This window comes from Candida pseudojiufengensis (assembly GCF_024610245.1).
Source record: "Candida pseudojiufengensis strain CBS 10847 chromosome Unknown scaffold4, whole genome shotgun sequence".
Lineage (NCBI taxonomy): Eukaryota > Fungi > Ascomycota > Pichiomycetes > Serinales > Debaryomycetaceae > Lodderomyces > Lodderomyces pseudojiufengensis.
The window spans coordinates 625,704-644,433 of record NW_026261529.1 but is presented as its reverse complement, the minus strand read 5'-3'; the positions used below and the strand labels follow the sequence as shown (position 1 = coordinate 644,433).

Sequence of the window (18,730 nt, the reverse complement as noted above, 5' to 3'; positions counted from 1 at the left end):
CCACAATCCCATTTTAAAAATCAATAATTAATTGTTTTATGTACAAAGTATAACTTTACTTGTTGATATCACTTGCTCTTTGATGTATTGGAAGCTAAATGATAAAATCTCGATATAAGTCACCCCTTAATTGCTGTATGAATGAAATTTTTGAAGTTTGAGTTATAAAAATATCCACATAATCATTTGTAGTTACTCCTTCCAACAAATCCTGATCAAATCATCAACATCTGACTCAGCTCTCACGTTGTTTTGTTAGCTCAACACGTCTTTTTTAAATAAAATCTTAAACTTGTTTCCTGACTTATCTTTTACAATTTTGTCATAGCCATTAAGTTTTTTCAATTATTTTGTTTAAAAAAATATATGCCTAGATCAAAAAAAGGACATAAACAAAGGGTTTCCCTATCTTACTTCTTTTTCGAATGTCAATAAACAAGTTGCTCAAATAAAAGTTAACAATTATCTGATGATCTTGTTAATCCTTATTTGAGCAACTTATGTAGTTGTTAGCTCCATTTAGATGTTTCATCTTTAAAACCAACATCCAATTTCCGTTAATACTGCATCAATATAGTAGTCAAGTTGAAGATGATCAAAAAGTCCTTCGCTATCTAACATCAATGTATCATATTGTCGTGACTGATCTTGTTCAAATCTAATCCTTTATATATTCCAGTTTGAGTATGTATGTGTCTATTTGGCAATTTGTAATAAATTCTACTTGATTTGCATGTATGTTATCCCACTTATGTAAACTGATGATGATGATGGCAAAAGCTTTAAATTTGATTTTTACTAGTATAATAATTTAATTTTATTGCGAGAAAAAATAAAATGATCAAGCGAGTAAGTGATATTGCGGTACGGATGTAAATTACAACCAAAACAAGTGAGGATAGTATAAACCAACGATGAATTTAGTTAGTAAATCTTTCACCATCTGATTATTTTAAACTGTCAAGCTAGTTACATGTAAAAGTATAAAAGACTAGAATATGTCAAAGTCACTTGTTTTTTAAACTTTTTGTATAAAATTAATTCATATGTTTTTTGCATCAAAGTGAGGTTGAATAATATTTTTTTTCATGTTTCAGATTTTCAAATTAGGTAATGGTTTGTAAAATTAGATTAATGTGATTACTTACAAGGTTTATTCTTCTTTTTACATGATAACCTAAAATGGCATCATTAACTATAGTCGATTATTTCATGTGAAACCCAGGAATTTCACATTTTTCATTCATCACCGAATGACAGGTCATTTAGTAGGAGTTTACTGGTTTTTTCGGATACAATTATGATCCTAATGACCTTGAAACATATCTGATTTTGATCATTCTTCATCTCCACTTGATCACATCTTTGTCATATTGATTATACTTCTATTCTACTTGAATGAACTTCACCATTATCAACCGACTGTATGATTAAGTAAGTCTTTAATCACAAGCTGGACCCTTAATTATTTAATGGTATTAAAATAAATTGCCTAATGAAGTAATTGATTAATTAATACAGTAGGACTTAAGCTAATGTCGTTTTTTTATAAACTTTGCTTTTGTAACCTTTCTATTTTTGTGTCTTTTATTTTTCTTTGTTTTGTGTTAAAAAATAAAAAAACGACATTTTATGTAATTTGATTTATCTTTGTGTTGCTATTATAATAAATTTGGTCGAAGTATATACGCCTTATTTGGTTCCACTTCGACCTAAAAAATAGGCTAATTTTCACAGATTAGTGTTTTTTTTACTTGATTACGTATCAACTTCTGCTTTTTAATTAAATTAAATTGAGGAGAAAGTTTAAATTACTTCTTTTACTAACAATAAATCTCTTTGTTTTAGTTTACTACCTAATTATTAATTACTACTTGATTTAGTAAGTATTTGATTGAATGAACCTATTATGAAACGTATTGAAAGCCTAATTTACCTATTCAGCAAGCCAATCTTACTTAGATGAATTGAGTTAGCTTGAACTTAATTTAATTATTAATTAATCAAGGTACATCGTCATTAATTATCTTTCTTTTAATTAATCTTTTAATAATAAATTTCGGCCATATCAATTTTTATTTTTTTCTCTCTCTCTCTCCATATGAAAAAAAAAATTAAAATTAAATTATAATTTTTAATAAATAGATTGAAAAATCAACATCTTTTTCTTTTAGTTAGTATATATATACATATACCATTATCAATTGAATTACGAATTTCGATAGATTTATCTGTACAATTAAAGAATAGAATATATAACATAAAATGGAGGTTTCACCAGGTACTTTAGAATTTACTGGTATGTTCAGAATATATACTTTACATTAACCCACTTTTTAATCATTTTTATTATGTTGAATAAATTACAAAAGATTAGGGTGATACAATTGGAGAAAGAAGGATAATTTGGAGAATAGGATGAATTTGGAAGACTTGAAATGAATGGATTATTGGAATCCATCTAGAGTTCATTCAATTTTTTTCCCAAAATTGCTCAAATAATCATTTATTTTCTCCACACATTTATCATTTTTTATCAAAATAGAAAATACTAACAAAATCTTCTAGGTTCATTTACCAAACAAACTACTGAACATTTGACTTTATCAAATCCAACTAATCAACCATTAGCTTTTAAAGTTAAAACAACTGCTCCAAAATTATATTGTGTTAGACCAAATGCAAGTATTGTTCAACCAGGTGGTTCAATTTCAATTTCTATAATTTTACAAGGTTTTGCTCAACCTTTACCAAAAGATTACAAATGTAAAGATAAATTTTTATTAGTTAGTGTACCAACTAATCAAAATATTGATCCTGCTCAAGTTGGTGAATTATGGGGTTCATTAGAATCTCAAAATAAATCTGCTGTTGTTTCAAAAAAATTAAGAGTTAATTATAATATTGGTCCTGATAAGTCCTCAGGTTCAAGTAATACTCCAGCTGCTACTTCTGGTGGTGCTAATGGTGCTGCTGCTGGTGGATTTGCTGGAAGTGGTGCTTCTCAAAATAATTATCAACAACAACAACAACAGCCACCTCAACAACAGCAACAACAACAATACCAACAACAACCACCACAACAACCACAACACCAAAATTCATTCGGTGGTGCTGGTGCTGGTTTAGCTGGTGGAGCTCTTGCTGGAGCAGGTGCTGCAGGTGCTTATAATCATTCACAACAACAACAACAACAACCACAACAACATCAACAATATCAACAACAACCACCTCAACAAGATTACAACTCATCATATACTCAACAATCCACTGGTAATGATTATGGTGCTCAAAATAGATCATTTAATGATACTTCATCAATTAATAATTACAATGGAGGTTATCAACAACAACAACAACCACCTCAATTACATCAACAACCAAGTTATCAAAACTCTCAATATGGTCAACCACAACATCAACAACAACCAATTCAACAACAAGGTGGTACATCACCAGCTGTTCAACGTGAATTGGAAGCTTTAGCAAGACAAGTTCAAACATTATCTACTAAATTAGATCAAAATGAAAAAGCAGCACATTCAAGAGGTGTTGGTGCAATAGTTGATTCAGATTTAGCATCAAATGGAATTTCTTTACCAATTGCTTTAGTTTTAATTTTAATTGCTTTCTTAATTGGTTGGTTAGTCTTTTAATCCTTTAACATATTAAGAAAACAGTAATAACAAACCTCATTTTTGAGTGTTTGAAATGTTACATCTTTTCAAAATTTAGAATTATCAAGTTAGACTTACTTTACATTATTCAATTTTTTTTTTATCTTTCATAAGTTTATTCCCGATTGAAAATTTCATATCATATATTCAATGGAATTAACTTTACTTTTTTAACTACAGTTGTTCTCTTTGTATAGTATTAATTAAAAAATTCATATACTAGATATTTAGAATTCTATGATCTCTTTAGATGCAACCATTGAGTTGATAAGATGTAAATTGTTAAATTCAACGATATAATTAATTGGTCTGACATATTACACTAAAACTAAATGAAGGAAAAAAGATAAGATTAAAACCGATTGAAAAATATTGAAGATAAATATTATTTCAAACATTATTATTAAAGGACTAAAGACCAAATGAAATGAATTCATTCAATTCATCCAATGGATCATCATCATCATATACATATACAATAGAAGATGATATACCTACACTAACTTATAGACCAAATTCAAATTCATCAACAAATACTTATGTTTCACAATCATCTAATAATTCAAATTTAAAATATGAAGAAAATTCATATATTGATTGGAATAAAGAATCATTACAAAAAAATCCAGAATCTTTAAAATTTTCATCAACCACCTTTTCAAGTTCATCATCATATATAAATATATCCAAAAAATGGTTAACTGTAATATTATCAGCAATAATATTAGGTTATATAACAGCAGCAATAGATTTAATATCAATTACATTAAATGATTTAAAAAAAGGTGTATGTTTAAGTAAAAATTATAATGATTGGAGTGTTTTCAATCCTTATTTAACTTGTCCTACAAATGATTGGAATAATTGGTCAAATCTACTATTTAATTCAATTTCGGTGGTTGGTGATATTTTTTTAAATTTTCCAATATATTACATATTTGCAATAGCATTCACTGCTATAGCAACTTATTTAAGTATTAATTCAAAAATCATCATCAAACAATCAGGTATACCAGAAATTAAAATTTTAATACTGGGATTTATATTAAATTATAAAAAAATATTAGGTTTAAAAACTTTAATTTATAAAATCGTTGGATTAATATTAGTTGTTAGTTCGGGGCTTTGGTTAGGTAAAGAAGGTCCATTAGTTCATGTATCTTGTTGTATTTTCAATATAATATTTGAACTTTTATCAAATGGTGGTGGCAACAGAATAAATGAATCAATAAGAAGAGAAATTTTAAGTGCTGCTACTGCAACTGGTATATCAGTTGCTTTTAATTCTCCTATTGGTGGTGTATTATTTGTATTAGAAAGTATGCCATCTTTTTTCAATCCAACAAAAATTATATGGATTTCTTTTGTTTCTGCTACAATTGCAATAATTGGATTAACTGGATTTAATGTATTTACTGATGGTGGGAATTTTATAGAACAAGATTTATTTCAAGTTATATTTGGAAATTTTAGTTGGTTATTTTTAGAAATTATACCTTTCACTTTATTAGGATTTATTGGAGGAATTTATGGATTTTGTTTTATAAAATTAAATCAATTTTTTCAAAATAAATTAATTAGAAAAAAAATTCAAAATTATTTATCTGATTTATTGAAAATTAGTTATAAATGGGGACCTTATTTAGAAGTTGGATTAATTGTTACGATCACAACAATATTAAATTTCCCTTTAGAAATTTCAAAATTATCATTAAGTTCATATCTTATATTATTATTTAAAGAATGTTCACCAGATAATATTGAAGATCAAATAAATTCATCAAATTTTTTATGTTCAAATTCAAAAGGTTTTATACTGATAAAATTATTATATATATTAATTCAAGGATTTTTTTTATCAAGTTATACATTTGGAGTAGATTTACCTGGAGGTATATTAATGCCTTCATTAGTTTTAGGTGCTACAACTGGTAGATTTTTAGGAATTATAAGTCAAGTATTACAATCAAAATTTAATTGGGAATCTTTAGCAACATGTACTGAAAAATCTTGTTTAGTTTCTCCATCAAGTTATGCAGTTATAGGAGCTGCATCATTTATGACAGGTATAACAAAATTAACTATGACTGTTGTTGTAATAATGTTTGAAATGACTGGTGCTATATCTTATGTTTTACCAATAATGTGTGGAGTAATGACTTCAAAATTTGTTAATGATTGGTTAAGTCCTTTAAATATTTATGATAATTGGTTACAATATAATTTTAATCAAAATAATGATGAAAATAGTTTAGGATTAATTAATGAAAATAAAGGTACAGGATTAGTAAGTTTTAGTTCTTTGACAACTACAATAAAATCAAAATTACCAGATGTTACAGTTAAATCTTTAATGGTACCATTGGAAAAAGTTAAATGTCTTTGTTTAATATCTCAAGATGAACCATATACTCAAATTTCATTAATAAAATTTATGAATGATGATAATCATGAAGGATATCCATTAATTGTAAATTATTCAAATCCAATATATATTGGATATGTTAAAAAATCAGAAATTTATAATAAAATTCAAAATATTAACAATCCAAATCAATCAATTTCATTTCAAATTCAAAATTTATCAAAACAAATATTATCAATGCAATTACATTATGAAAGAAATTTAAAAGATTATATAGAGGTTGAACTAAATATAGAGTCATCAATATTTTATACAAATGAATTATCACCATCAATATTAATATTAGAACAATTTGAAAAATTATATTTAAATAATTTAATAATATTAGATGAATCATATGAAGAAATGAAAGGATTTATTGATAGATTTATTTTAACAAATCAAATTTTAAAAAATTTTAATACAATTATGAAAAATACAGATTCGGATAAAGATGATTTTGAATTTATAAATCGAGATATTGATAATGAATTTGATTTAGAAAATGGTATTGGTGGTAGTGGTAATGGTGGAAGTATGTCTAATACAAGAGTTGATGATAATTATGATGAAATTATGAATTTACGATATAATAGGAAAAGTATAGAATTGATTACTTAAATATATATAACCAAAACTAACACTAAGGACCATACTTTATTTAAAGCAGCCGTGCTAGTAACTGACTTCTCAATTACTCAATAAACTCTTCGTTCGTTAAATAATTTATTTTTACTTCACCGATTTTTAAATTTCAATGGAAACAATGCCCCTAAGCATACCAAATCTATTATCAAAATTTGAAATGTCAAAAAACTTTACATACAAATACCATTCAGAACTAAACAAAGAGACATTTTCTTATTATCTGATATATACAAAATAGATATGAATAATTTTTTCAATTTGAAAGCAATATCATGAAGCGAAAATACCAGTGCCTTTTTTAGGTATTGGCGAATTAGGCGCTACTAGGAAATGAAAAAGATTTTTTATAAAAGACGGCCGGGTACCAAGCAATGCTCAATGACCCACATACAAATCACATTTGTAAAAACTTTTTAATTCAATTAGAACTTGACCTGTCAGATTAACCTTAGCTTTGAAAATTTTAAATTTCAAAATTGGATAGAGCGTAGGATTGCAAAATTGAAAAATTAATTTGGTCGAACTCGACCCAATTCGTTTCAAAACTTTTTTTTGGATGAAAAATTTAGCTTAGGCTTTTAATTATACGGTAAAACTATGAATTTAGGGCCATATTCTTTTTTTCCGTCCAATCTTCGACTTGTTGTTTCGGACCTACCTTCGTTGTGACATCAGTTTGTGTAAACATTAGCACAACTAGAAATCAGCAGTAGGAATTATACTATGGTGAAAGCAGCCATTCCGACTCCATGACACCTCATTTGAGTTTCTCTTTAAACTCTTTCCTTGTAGGAATTTTATTTTCATATATTCATATTAGGTATGAATTTTAGTTGATACAATGAAGCGAATTTTAGGTACTAGCGAAAAATCAGATATTAGAGAAACTGAAAGCTTTACATAAACAGATCCTTCAATATAGCAGCAATCATGTATTGCTTAAAGGCCCTCATTCAAAACACCGCTGTAGAAACTATTCAATTGACTAAACCATAACCTGGCAAGGCAATTTGAGCTTGAAAAATTTTTATTTTTATAAATTCGTAGAATCCTTTGATTGCAAAATCTACGAAAGTGTTTTGTTCGAGCTCGACCCAAGTCGTTTTAATCTTTTATGGAAAAACACTGGCAAATACACCAACTCTACTTTCAAAACTCAAGATAAAGCAGAAATTCACATACAAGTAACATTCAGAATTAAACAAAGAAACATATCCTTACTATTCAATATATTGAAATTAGATATGAGTAATTTTTCAAAGCTTAACTATGGAGCCTTCCACTTGCCTTCCACTCTTCTTTGGTATTAGCATTGGTCGAACTCGACCTAAGTATTTTACGAACTATTTTTAATATTTTATCGAAGAAATAAAATTTAACACAGACCAATTGTAGGGCAAAAAAGAAATATCTGGGGCCATATTTTTTTTCTTTCCCGTAGGAATGTCGACCTATTCGCTACAAGGTGGAACTAATATAAATTGTGATATCATTTTGTATTGAAATTATCAATACTAAAAGCCCTCGGCTTTAATTTAAAGTGTCGTAAATTGATACATAATACTCCACATTCCATTAACCCGCATAGTAAATAAATACATCTTTAATACTAAGTGAAAAATAACCATTCTACACTACTCTCTGAAGAAATACGTTATCACAGTATTCTATTACATTATTATATTAGCGGTTTATTGATCCAATTTAAGAAGATATTTACCAATTAAAAAATTATTATTATAATTCAGTTGGTTTCTTTTCAGATTTCAAAACAAAATTTATCAACAAATAATTGTTTTTATATATCAACTAATCAATTGGCTATTTCATATTGAAAGAAGTTTGAGTTGATCTAAACATATTGAACAATTCAAACAATTTTTACTTCAAAGTAGCAAATTTATCAAATTTTGTCATAATCATCACTAGATACAGATTTTCATATTTTTCAAATTGAACTATTAAATCAATCAAATATAGAAATATAACATTATACTAAAAAAATGGTTGCAGATACTATAATTTATCATCCAACATTAACTAAATTAGTTAAATTTTGGGATTCAACACCTCAAAGAGAAAAATCTTTTAGATTATTAGCTTATTTATCAAGATTTTTAGCTTATTATACTTATAAAAAAGGTTATTCAAAAGAAACAATTGATATGTTTAAATCTTTAAAAGGTCATTTTACATTTATTAGAAAAGGTATGCGTTTTTTTAAACCTGTTCCACATTTACAAGCTGCTGCAAAAGCTTATGATAATAAATTAATGGATCCAATATTACAAATTACAACAATAATTAGAAATTTAGGTTATGCTGGTTATTTAACTATTGATGCTTTAGTATTTGCTAAATTATTAGGTATTGTATCAAGTAAAAAATGGCCAAATTTATCAACTTATGCTTCAAGATTTTGGTTAATTGGTTTAATTGCTGGTATTATAAATTCATTAAGAATAATATATTCATTAAGTAATTATGAACATAATTCAGTTGATGAAAAATCAGAAATTGATTATAAAGCAATAAATAATAAATTATATGCCGCAAAAAGAAAATTAATTTGGGATTTATTAGATAGTTTTATTGCATTAAATTCATTAGATTACTTACATTTCACTGAAGGAGATGTTGGATTTGCTGGTGTTATTACTTCTATCTTTGGTTTAGAAGATATGTGGAAAGCACAAAAAATTTAGAGATAAACAACGGTTTTAGTTTGATTATTCAATATTAGAAATTGTTTTGATTCAAATTGGTTAACTTTTGATAAACTATTTACACAAACATGATGACTCTTTTACCATTTATGTTTCATATACTTGTTTAGTTAATTTATAGACTTTTTTATAGTATGAGATTTATTTAATTGAAACATTATTGTAATTAGATACCACCTTATTTATCAGTATCATTTGAATTTTTTAGATCTTTATTTAATTGGAAACCAGCCCAAAAATATTTTATTAATATAGTCTTAAGTTCTTCAGTCAATTGCTTTTGATGATCAGAAGTTTGAGCCTCTATTAATTTATTTAATTGTGGTACATCTGATGAAATATCAATTTTATCTTTATCAATTTGTTGTTTTTGTAATTCCTGATCTTTTCGTAATTTTAAAACTTCTTTATCCTTTTTGAGTTTATTTTCTTCAACATATGTATCATATAGTTCATTCCATGCATCATTTATTTCATCATCAAGATTAGACATTTTGAACTATGTCATTCTCTTTGTTGATGATATTATGTTTCAGAATTTATTTTATTCGCGATCTAGGAATATAATTTTGTATCATCTCATATAATTTTCTAATTTTTCACAACCAAACACTTTTACCACTTCATAACTTCATAAAATGTCATCAGATGAAATAAAACAACTACGAATACATATTGGTAACATATCACCTAAATTAAAAGAAAATCCAAATTTACTAGAATCTAGAATTGAAAAATTCAACTTCATACTCATAAAACCATTAACTTTTCATACAAAACCATTACAATTAAAATATTTTGCATTTATAACTATAGAATCATCAACAAAAGAATATGAAAAATTTAAAAATTCATTAAATGGAGTTGTATTTATGGGTTTAAAATTAAATATAGCATTAGCAAAACCTGAATTTAAAGAAAGATTTAAAATTATAAAAAATACACCAGAAGATTTGAAGAACCAATTAAAACAATCACAGATAGTACAATCTAGAACTAAAAGAATTGAAGAATCTCGAAATAAATATCCCATAAACTCAATAACTTCACACATTTCCACTGCACAAACTTTATCACCAATAATATCAAAATCAGAACATACATTTCAAAATAATTCAGCAAATACAAAAAATTTACCACCAACTCAAAGATTAAATGGTTCAAAATCATATGGATCAACATTAAATTCATTATTTTATAAATATTCAAATGGTAAATCTCATTCAATAACAAAAGGAATACATAGAAAATCACCAAGAAAAGAATTAAATTTAAAAAATCAAACTCTTCGTATATTAATAAATGGTGAATTAAAACAATTTAAATTTTATAAAACTAAATTATGGGGGTATGAAAAGAATCGAAATATAAGAGATTTAACTTGGGAATTTGATACAGCAACCAATTCATGGAAAAGTGGGTATGATCATATTATTGAAAAATCAACTTCATGTGGTATAAACGGTAAACAAGCCTTGAGTTATGGTCAAAATTTAACTAATGAACCAGCAACAATCGTAGATACAGTCGATGAAGATCATGAATCTAAAAAAAATAAATCCATATTAGCTTCAATTTTAACTAATTATGATTTTAATAAACCAATTGAAATTGAAGAAAATAATGGAATTGAACAAGAAGATATTGAAATTGATTCAAAAGGTAGAAAAAAAGTTAAACATTATGATTATGAAATTGAAGGTAAAAATATTGATGAAGATGAAGATGAAAATGAAAATAAAAATGAAGAGCGAACACAAATAATAGAGCAACAAAAAGATTATGATGAAGTAATACAAATTTCAAGTGGAGATTTACAAAAACCTCAAGAAGAAATATATTATGATGAAGATGATGAAGGAAATGATATTGATTTTACTACTTTAAAACCAACTCAAATAATAGAAAATGATGATATAGAAATAGATGATGATAAGGACAACAACGAAGTAGTTCAGGAAAGAGAGAATAAAGAGATTGAAACAGTTAAAGATCAAATACTACAGGATAAAGTTGAAGATATAATTGAAGATCAAGTAGAACAAATTGAAGAAAATTCAGATGAAGAAGAATTCATACCTACTTTCGGGTCAAATTCAGAATCAAACAAAACAACAAGTAATACAGAAACACTTCGATCATTATTTAATCCCACAACCAGCATAGATTCAAACAATTCAGAACAGCAACAAAATGGTTTTAAATTAGCATTATCAGAAGATGATGAAGATATTGATAACTCAGCACAACTTCAACTTCAAGATCAAGAACAATTATTAAAACAAATTCAAAAACAACAAAATCAACAGCAACAACAACAACAACCAGAAGAACAAAATATAAAAACAATAAAAAATAATAAAGATATAGGATTATTTTGGCCACATTTTGAATCACCATTTTTAAGTACTCAATCACAATTTAGTAAAATTGGAAATATTAAAATTTTTAATCCAAATCATTTTCAATTACCTAAACTTACTGAAGATACTAGCTCAAGTAATGTTGGAAATGAAGATGAAACTGAATTTGAAAAATGGTTTTGGTTTAATCGTGGTGAATTTTCAAGAGAATTTAAAAGACGAAGACGTGATGTTTTAAGAATATTGAAAAAGAAACAAAAATAAGAACCTATTTAATCATTTGTTTATTTTAAAATTCTAGTCATATATATCAATACATTTGCATTCATACTAGTCAGATTATTTGTCTTATTTTACTTCTAGATATATTTTGTTGATTTAAACAATCACTGGTTTCAGCAAACGAAGGTGCATTTCGTACTGATAATATTTCACTTGAAGTTAATGATTTTACAAGTAACTTATCCCATCCTATGTAGTATCATACTCACAATATCAAGTATTATCATAGGTATGCTTATTGTGTATATTAAATATGTTAATCTACTCAAGTATCTCCTGCTTGAACTTATTTCCGCTTCCACCTTTCATTGAAAACTAAGAACTAACGGTAATGAAATGATAATCTAGTGATAATCAGCAAGTGATAACAACCGTATTATTAAATTCATAAAACCAACCAACGGAAGGGCTATAGTTTGTTCATAAATGGTGGATAAGTAGAAAATAAGTTCAAGCGCAAGATACCTAAGCAGAATACTTATCGAATAAATAATAACACCATCTCACCCTCCACAAAACTAACCTCCTTCTTATTCTTATTGACTGTTCCACATGATCTAGATATTGTGACAAATTATCCCTAACTAGTGTTCATACCATCTGAATTCTATCAATCAACGGTCTAGTATCAGTACTAGTACATTTCTTCCTTATATCGGCTCTGCAACATTGATATCTCATTTGATATTCAACTTGTTTTAATATTGAGCTTGTTGATGTGGAAGATAAAAATTTCAATGATTAAAACGCCGAGAATTATTACCTTGGAATCACTCTAAAACCCGGACTATTGATTTTACCAAGGTCGTCAGATTCATGAACTATCAAGACCATATTAGTCAACTATACATACCTCAATGTTCTTGATTTAAACCAAAATGTACGACAAAATCAATGTAGAAAATTTGTTCAATAAATCAAATTGTTCAACCGCGATGAATTTAGTTCTCCATTTTGTGTCTTTATTGTTAGGACTTGATTCTTTAGGCTATCATCATTTCAAACAATTATTAAGGTACTTTGTTCAAAATTCACAAATTAAAACTCATCAGAACTCAATGCCACCGCCTCCTACAAAACCTAATACATCACATGATCAAAAGCCAAAATTGACATTTAAAAATGTACTACAAGATATTTATGAAGCAATATTAGGTTTAATTTCAAGTCCAGAAGTTTCAAGATTTACTTATCCTATAATTACATGTTTATCATCAATAATAACTAAATTAGTAATTGGAAATATAAAATATACAGAAATAGACTATACAACATATTTACAACAAATTGATAAAATAAATCAAGGTGAAATAAATTATTCTAAAATATATGGAGATTCAGGTCCAATAGTTTATCCAGCTGGATTTGTTATAATTTATCAACATTTACAATGGTTATGTGGAGATTCATTAGTTGAAGCTCAAAAAATATTTGGATATATTTTTACTACAACTATTTTATTTGTTTCTTTTATTTATTCACAAATTTGGGATATTCAACCTTGGACAATTTGGTTATTATTAGGTAGTAAAAGGTTAGTTTCAATCTATGTATTAAGACTATTTAATGATGTTTTTACTACGTTGGCAATTTTGGGTGTTGTTATACTATTACAACAAGCAGCTGTCTTAAAAGAAGTTCAAGTAAAAAAAGTTAGGAATGTTAAAACCGGAAAAATAAGAGACAAGGTATTAGGATCATCATGGTATGATTTAAGTTTTTTATTGAGTTTTATTGCTTGTGACTTATATAGTCTTGCATTATCCATTAAAATGAATGCTTTATTATATTTACCTGCATTAGTGATAATAATTTATTTTTTGAATGATGAAAACTTATACAAATTTATAATTTTATTGACTGTAATACCGTTGGTGCAAATCATGATTGGTTGGAAGTTTTTGGTTTTAATGTTCAATACCGAAGAAGCTCGTGAAATAAGATGGAACTATTTAAAACAAAGTTTCAATTTTTCAAGATCATTTTTATATAAATGGACAGTCAATTGGAAATTTATACCTGAAAATATCTTCTTATCATCAGATTTTTCCAGTGCATTACTTGTACTTCATTCATCAGTATTACTATTTTTCATATTCACTAGATTCTTAAACCACAAAATCATAGGTAAGTCCATTTTACAAACAATCAAAGACTTTTTCAAACTCAAATCAACCATTTCAGAAAACAACATCTTTTTAAATAAATTAATAGCACCACAAATTATTTTTTACATAATATCACTCACTAACTTAATAGGTGTCTTATTTTCAAGATCATTACATTATCAATTTTTGAGTTGGTACGCATGGTCATTACCTGCTTTATTACAATTAAATTTTAAATGGTATATAGGAGTACCATTATGGTTTTTACATGAATGGTGTTGGAATGTATTTCCTGCTACTTCAGTTAGTTCTGCTATCTTAATTAGCGAATTATCTATAATCTTGGCATTAAGTTGGTATAACTTTGATTCTTGGTTTCCTTCACCAACGACGTTAAAGGAATATACGAAGTATGAAAAACACCTAAAAAGAATTGAAGAAGAAGAAAAGAAAAAGGAAGAATAGATATGTTTTATAGAGATAGTTGTAATGTTAAAATTGTCTTCAGGAGTACGTAATTCGATTTTGAACAGAGAGGCTTCGAATTGAATTAAAGTGTTCAACTCATCTTCCTAGATTTTCATACCCCAGACACTGGGTCTGAATTGAAAAGCATTCACATGACGAAAAGTATACTTTATTCCGTATCAGCAGTATTTAGAGTACCAAAAAATTTGGCTATTCAGCACAATTTTCTAATTAATTTACAACAAACCATTAGAGCTTTGAAGACACCTCTTTGAATTTTTAATTATGATTAAAATTATTTCTTGATACCATGATTACCCTTGTAATCAACAACATTAGGAGCTTCCCAATTCTGCAAAACCTTGTCCTCATTATCAATCTTATAAACTTCAATCTCTAAAGGTCTACAACAATCTTCCATTTTCAGTTGACTATCTTCAGTTTCCCCAAATTCCCACATTGATAAATCACCACCAGGACAAGCACTTATTGCAACTAACAAATCAATTTCTGCAAACATTTCAAAATAATCTCCAGGTTTTGCTGGACAAGTTTCCATAAAATATTGATCAGATTCTTCCAGTAAACCTGTAACTTGAAATACATTTAATACATCATGAACATCAAATTCGTCTAAACCATGAGGTTTTATAGCTCTGTATAAATTAGAATGACAATGATAATCATTATGTTCACCACTAAGTAGTCTATCAACGTAGGGATCACATCTTGTTCCTAAACAATCTATTGGGCAAGTTAGTAGATTCTTTTGTCTAAATATATTTAGATTTACATACCATGAACTCTTCCACCATGCTCATCTTTTCTTGGGCCTAAAGAATCTCCAGTTATAGTAACTAATGGTCTTAAGAAAGGTAAATTCAGCCATAATCTATCATAAGTTGAAACATGGTAACTATGCAATTGAGCTGTTCTCGCAACCCAAAGTCTTTCTCTTTTATCATTTAAGTTCCATATGTTTAAATCACAAACTTGTGGACCTTCTGGTGTTGTTATCCTAACAATTGATTTTGCTGGAATTTTGACAGCTATACCGTCTCTTTTTGCACATCTATGTTTTGAAATTAAAGTCTTTGGAGCTTCGTGAATTGATTTATACAAATCTTTATTGGCGTATAGTTTTGATCCTTCATGAGGATAGTATGCTGGTTTAGGTTTTGGTAAGTTATAGTTAGTTGATTTGATAGATTGTGATGACTTAAATTCAACCATTTTGATTTAACTTGTTTTGGTTGCAAAATTGTGTTTTCAAATTTGACGATCTACACTACTTACATATCAAGTTTGTTTCTATAATAAAATGAGGAATAAATCTGACTGGATTTATATATTTTAGATTCGTACTGTGGATCGAATCCCGGATGAAAAAATTCCGTCCTGATAGATCGGATCTCGAACTAAATAACACCAGCTTCTTCATTTTTTTTAACTGGTGATCAAAAATGGAAATTTTGAGCGAGCATACATGTGTATCAAACATTTCAGTCAATTTTTTAAATAATCTCGAGAGTTTTTCATACACTTTCGAAGCATATATGTTAGTTTGACTACTCAATGGGTACACTTTGACTTTTGAGATTCCACAATTCGGTAATGCTCGATTCCACTTTAGAACTGCGAGAAAGGAACTCAATACTCCGACTATGGAAAAATTGTCTGGCTCATCATATCAGTTATGAAAGCATCAGCAATGACCAAAATTTGTTTTAGTGGTTTGAAGTGATGAGATGATCTTGATAAGTACAGATAAAAACAATCAAACATTTAAAGGAGTCTCGGTCATTGTTGGTGTTTTCATAATTGCTGCTAGTTAAATCACTTGGATTGGTTGAAGACAAAGACTAGCATTAGATTGATTAGAGTGACTGGAATATTGAGGGTGGCAAAATTTCAGCAAAACTAGAAATGCCATCAATGCTGATACTTTCCCAACGGCTCTTGTGCTCACTAATAAATACATCAAATAGCACAAGCTAAAGGTCGCAGTCAAGAAGGGCACCAAAATTATCAATAATGATCAAAACAAATTTCATTACTTTCACTAAAATTAACTGAAGTATCAATTTCATCATCGTCACCTGAAGCCTCATCATTTTCACAGCTATTAATTTGAGCAAAATTATCATTACTTTCACTGATAGCAATTAAAAATGAATAATCTGGAGGAAATCAAAAAGATTTAAAGTATTCAATGATATATAGGATGAGTTTTTATCTGGATCCATGAATCAAAAGTTTAAGATTATCGATGGTAATACAGGAATATGCAACATAAACACTGGATCTGATGTCGATGTTCCAAGGATATTTAAGGACATTTCTAAAGTCGCCATTAAATGGAAGGGTGGAAGCAATCTATCAAGAAGAGTTAGGTCGATGTAATGCAATGGAAAATGAATTATCAGCTATAGTTTATACACTAACCAAGTTTAATATGACTGGACAAAATGTACTGGTTTATACGGATCATCAATCTTTTTAAGTAGTAAGACACTGTCCTTAGTCTTACCTTGGATATTGGAAATATCGGGACCATAAACTCCTATGCGTTTATTATATCTTTGAATGCGGTCTTAATGATCGAGTTCAATGATATAATAAACGCATAGGAGTTTATGGTCCAAATATGCTTCACATCCAAGGTCAGACTAAAAATTTTAGCTGATATTTTCTTCAAATACTAAATGGACAATATCAAGGAAATCATTGACGAAGATAAATTAATAATATCTAATCAAAGACTGATCTATCATATATTACAACTATAGAAAATCAAGATGAAGATGAATTAAAACGTATCAAGCAAAAATCATTTGACTTTAATGCTGATGCAAAAGCTAGTTTAACTATGAATAATTTTACTTTGGTTTACTCAAAGGTGGATGGATCTTTACTAGTTTTCTTTATACAATATTTTATTCTACCTAAAACATCAACATTAATTAAAAGTTTGTCTACATGCATAATTTGGAAATATTATGAACTAACATATTCAAAAACATCTACAACAATTTGAAAAAAAAGAATAAAGTTGTTACTTAAATTCTGTTAAAATTTTAAAACATGATATATCTTGCGAAAAAATTAAACCATCTCAAGTTAAATTACAAGCTGCTTAATTTTAAAACTTTCCTACAGCTACCACAAAAATTTGAAGTATACTTAATATTGGAGATTATTTTGAAAAAAGCATTCTCGGGATTATCAAATATACCGGTACATTAAGTGAATTCCTAAATGACAATAGTGGAAAAAAAACAGCCTTTACCACATGGTGCAAAGTCTAGAATAGCTTTGCACAATTTAAAGAATTTTTTACTTGATTCAATTGCAACCCATATCAACCACATCAACCCTTTTGTAATTATGATCGCTGCTAGTAATAAGGCAAAAGTCCATCCTTTATACTGGATATTCATCGGTAATAGATTCAAAATGTTCCCAAAATTCACATATTCATATCGAGCGGGTATTCAATGCTTTATTGTGGGCGACAAAGGAGTAGTCGAGGATTAAAAGGAAAGGTTTCATGTTGTTACACAAAACGTGTCTTCAATTGCAATGGGAGCATTTATATATTATTTCACTTAGTAAATAACCCATTTTTATCAATTGAACAACACAAACCAGGTGTGAATTACCGGTATAACCCTCATTAGAATGTTAAGTCATGAATAGGTTATGAGTAAAAGCTAAAAATATATATATGATTTTGTTTTTTGTCTCCACTAAATTGATCTCTATAACGTCTTGATGACACTTCCTAGACAAAATAATATAGTAATTTTGCACGAAAACACCCGCCAAGATTAGACCCTTGATTCTGTTCTATAAAAATATAGAAGTCCTGTCAATTGAAGAAACTTAGTGTACCTAAAGAAAAACGTTAAGGTCACACGATTCACAATACTACGTCGTAATTTTCTCATGTTGGACCTAATTCTGGTACGAACAAGTTATTTCTCCGATCGAAATTACGAGTTAATTCCTTCCCCACTTTTTTCATTTAAACATTAAATGCTACCAAGTCAGA

General features: G+C 27.8%; 7 protein-coding genes across 7 annotated transcripts; 5 read left to right on the top strand and 2 right to left on the bottom strand. All coding sequences in view use genetic code 12, as the record gives it.

Moving 5' to 3' along the window:
- Positions 1-2,265: 2,265 nt before the first annotated feature.
- KGF55_002981 (phosphatidylinositol-binding protein) lies at positions 2,266-3,656 on the top strand (the record flags this gene model as incomplete). Its single annotated transcript, XM_051757724.1, has 2 exons — positions 2,266-2,299; positions 2,569-3,656. 2 exons carry the CDS (start codon positions 2,266-2,268, stop codon positions 3,654-3,656), a joined length of 1,122 nt encoding a protein of 373 aa, XP_051614422.1.
- A 448-nt stretch (positions 3,657-4,104) lies between these two features.
- KGF55_002980 (uncharacterized protein) lies at positions 4,105-6,702 on the top strand (the record flags this gene model as incomplete). The annotated part of the gene is made up of 1 exon (XM_051757723.1): positions 4,105-6,702. The coding sequence occupies one exon, from the start codon at positions 4,105-4,107 to the stop codon at positions 6,700-6,702; it is 2,598 nt and encodes an 865-aa protein (XP_051614421.1).
- Positions 6,703-8,732: 2,030 nt separating this feature from the next.
- PEX11 (Pex11p) lies at positions 8,733-9,434 on the top strand (the record flags this gene model as incomplete). Its single annotated transcript, XM_051757722.1, has 1 exon — positions 8,733-9,434. One exon carries the CDS (start codon positions 8,733-8,735, stop codon positions 9,432-9,434), a length of 702 nt encoding a protein of 233 aa, XP_051614420.1.
- Positions 9,435-9,633: 199 nt separating this feature from the next.
- Positions 9,634-9,948, bottom strand: KGF55_002978 (uncharacterized protein; the record flags this gene model as incomplete). The annotated part of the gene is made up of 1 exon (XM_051757721.1): positions 9,634-9,948. One exon carries the CDS (start codon positions 9,946-9,948, stop codon positions 9,634-9,636), a length of 315 nt encoding a protein of 104 aa, XP_051614419.1.
- A 145-nt stretch (positions 9,949-10,093) lies between these two features.
- NOP8 (Nop8p) lies at positions 10,094-12,082 on the top strand (the record flags this gene model as incomplete). Its single annotated transcript, XM_051757720.1, has 1 exon — positions 10,094-12,082. One exon carries the CDS (start codon positions 10,094-10,096, stop codon positions 12,080-12,082), a length of 1,989 nt encoding a protein of 662 aa, XP_051614418.1.
- An 834-nt stretch (positions 12,083-12,916) lies between these two features.
- KGF55_002976 (dolichyl-P-Man:Man(5)GlcNAc(2)-PP-dolichol alpha-1,3-mannosyltransferase) lies at positions 12,917-14,951 on the top strand (the record flags this gene model as incomplete). The annotated part of the gene is made up of 3 exons (XM_051757718.1): positions 12,917-12,938; positions 13,088-14,618; positions 14,765-14,951. The coding sequence occupies 3 exons, from the start codon at positions 12,917-12,919 to the stop codon at positions 14,949-14,951; spliced, it is 1,740 nt and encodes a 579-aa protein (XP_051614417.1).
- A 20-nt stretch (positions 14,952-14,971) lies between these two features.
- Positions 14,972-15,909, bottom strand: KGF55_002975 (urea carboxylase-associated family protein; the record flags this gene model as incomplete). The annotated part of the gene is made up of 2 exons (XM_051757717.1): positions 14,972-15,411; positions 15,474-15,909. 2 exons carry the CDS (start codon positions 15,907-15,909, stop codon positions 14,972-14,974), a joined length of 876 nt encoding a protein of 291 aa, XP_051614416.1.
- Between the last annotated feature and the right edge of the window lie 2,821 nt (positions 15,910-18,730).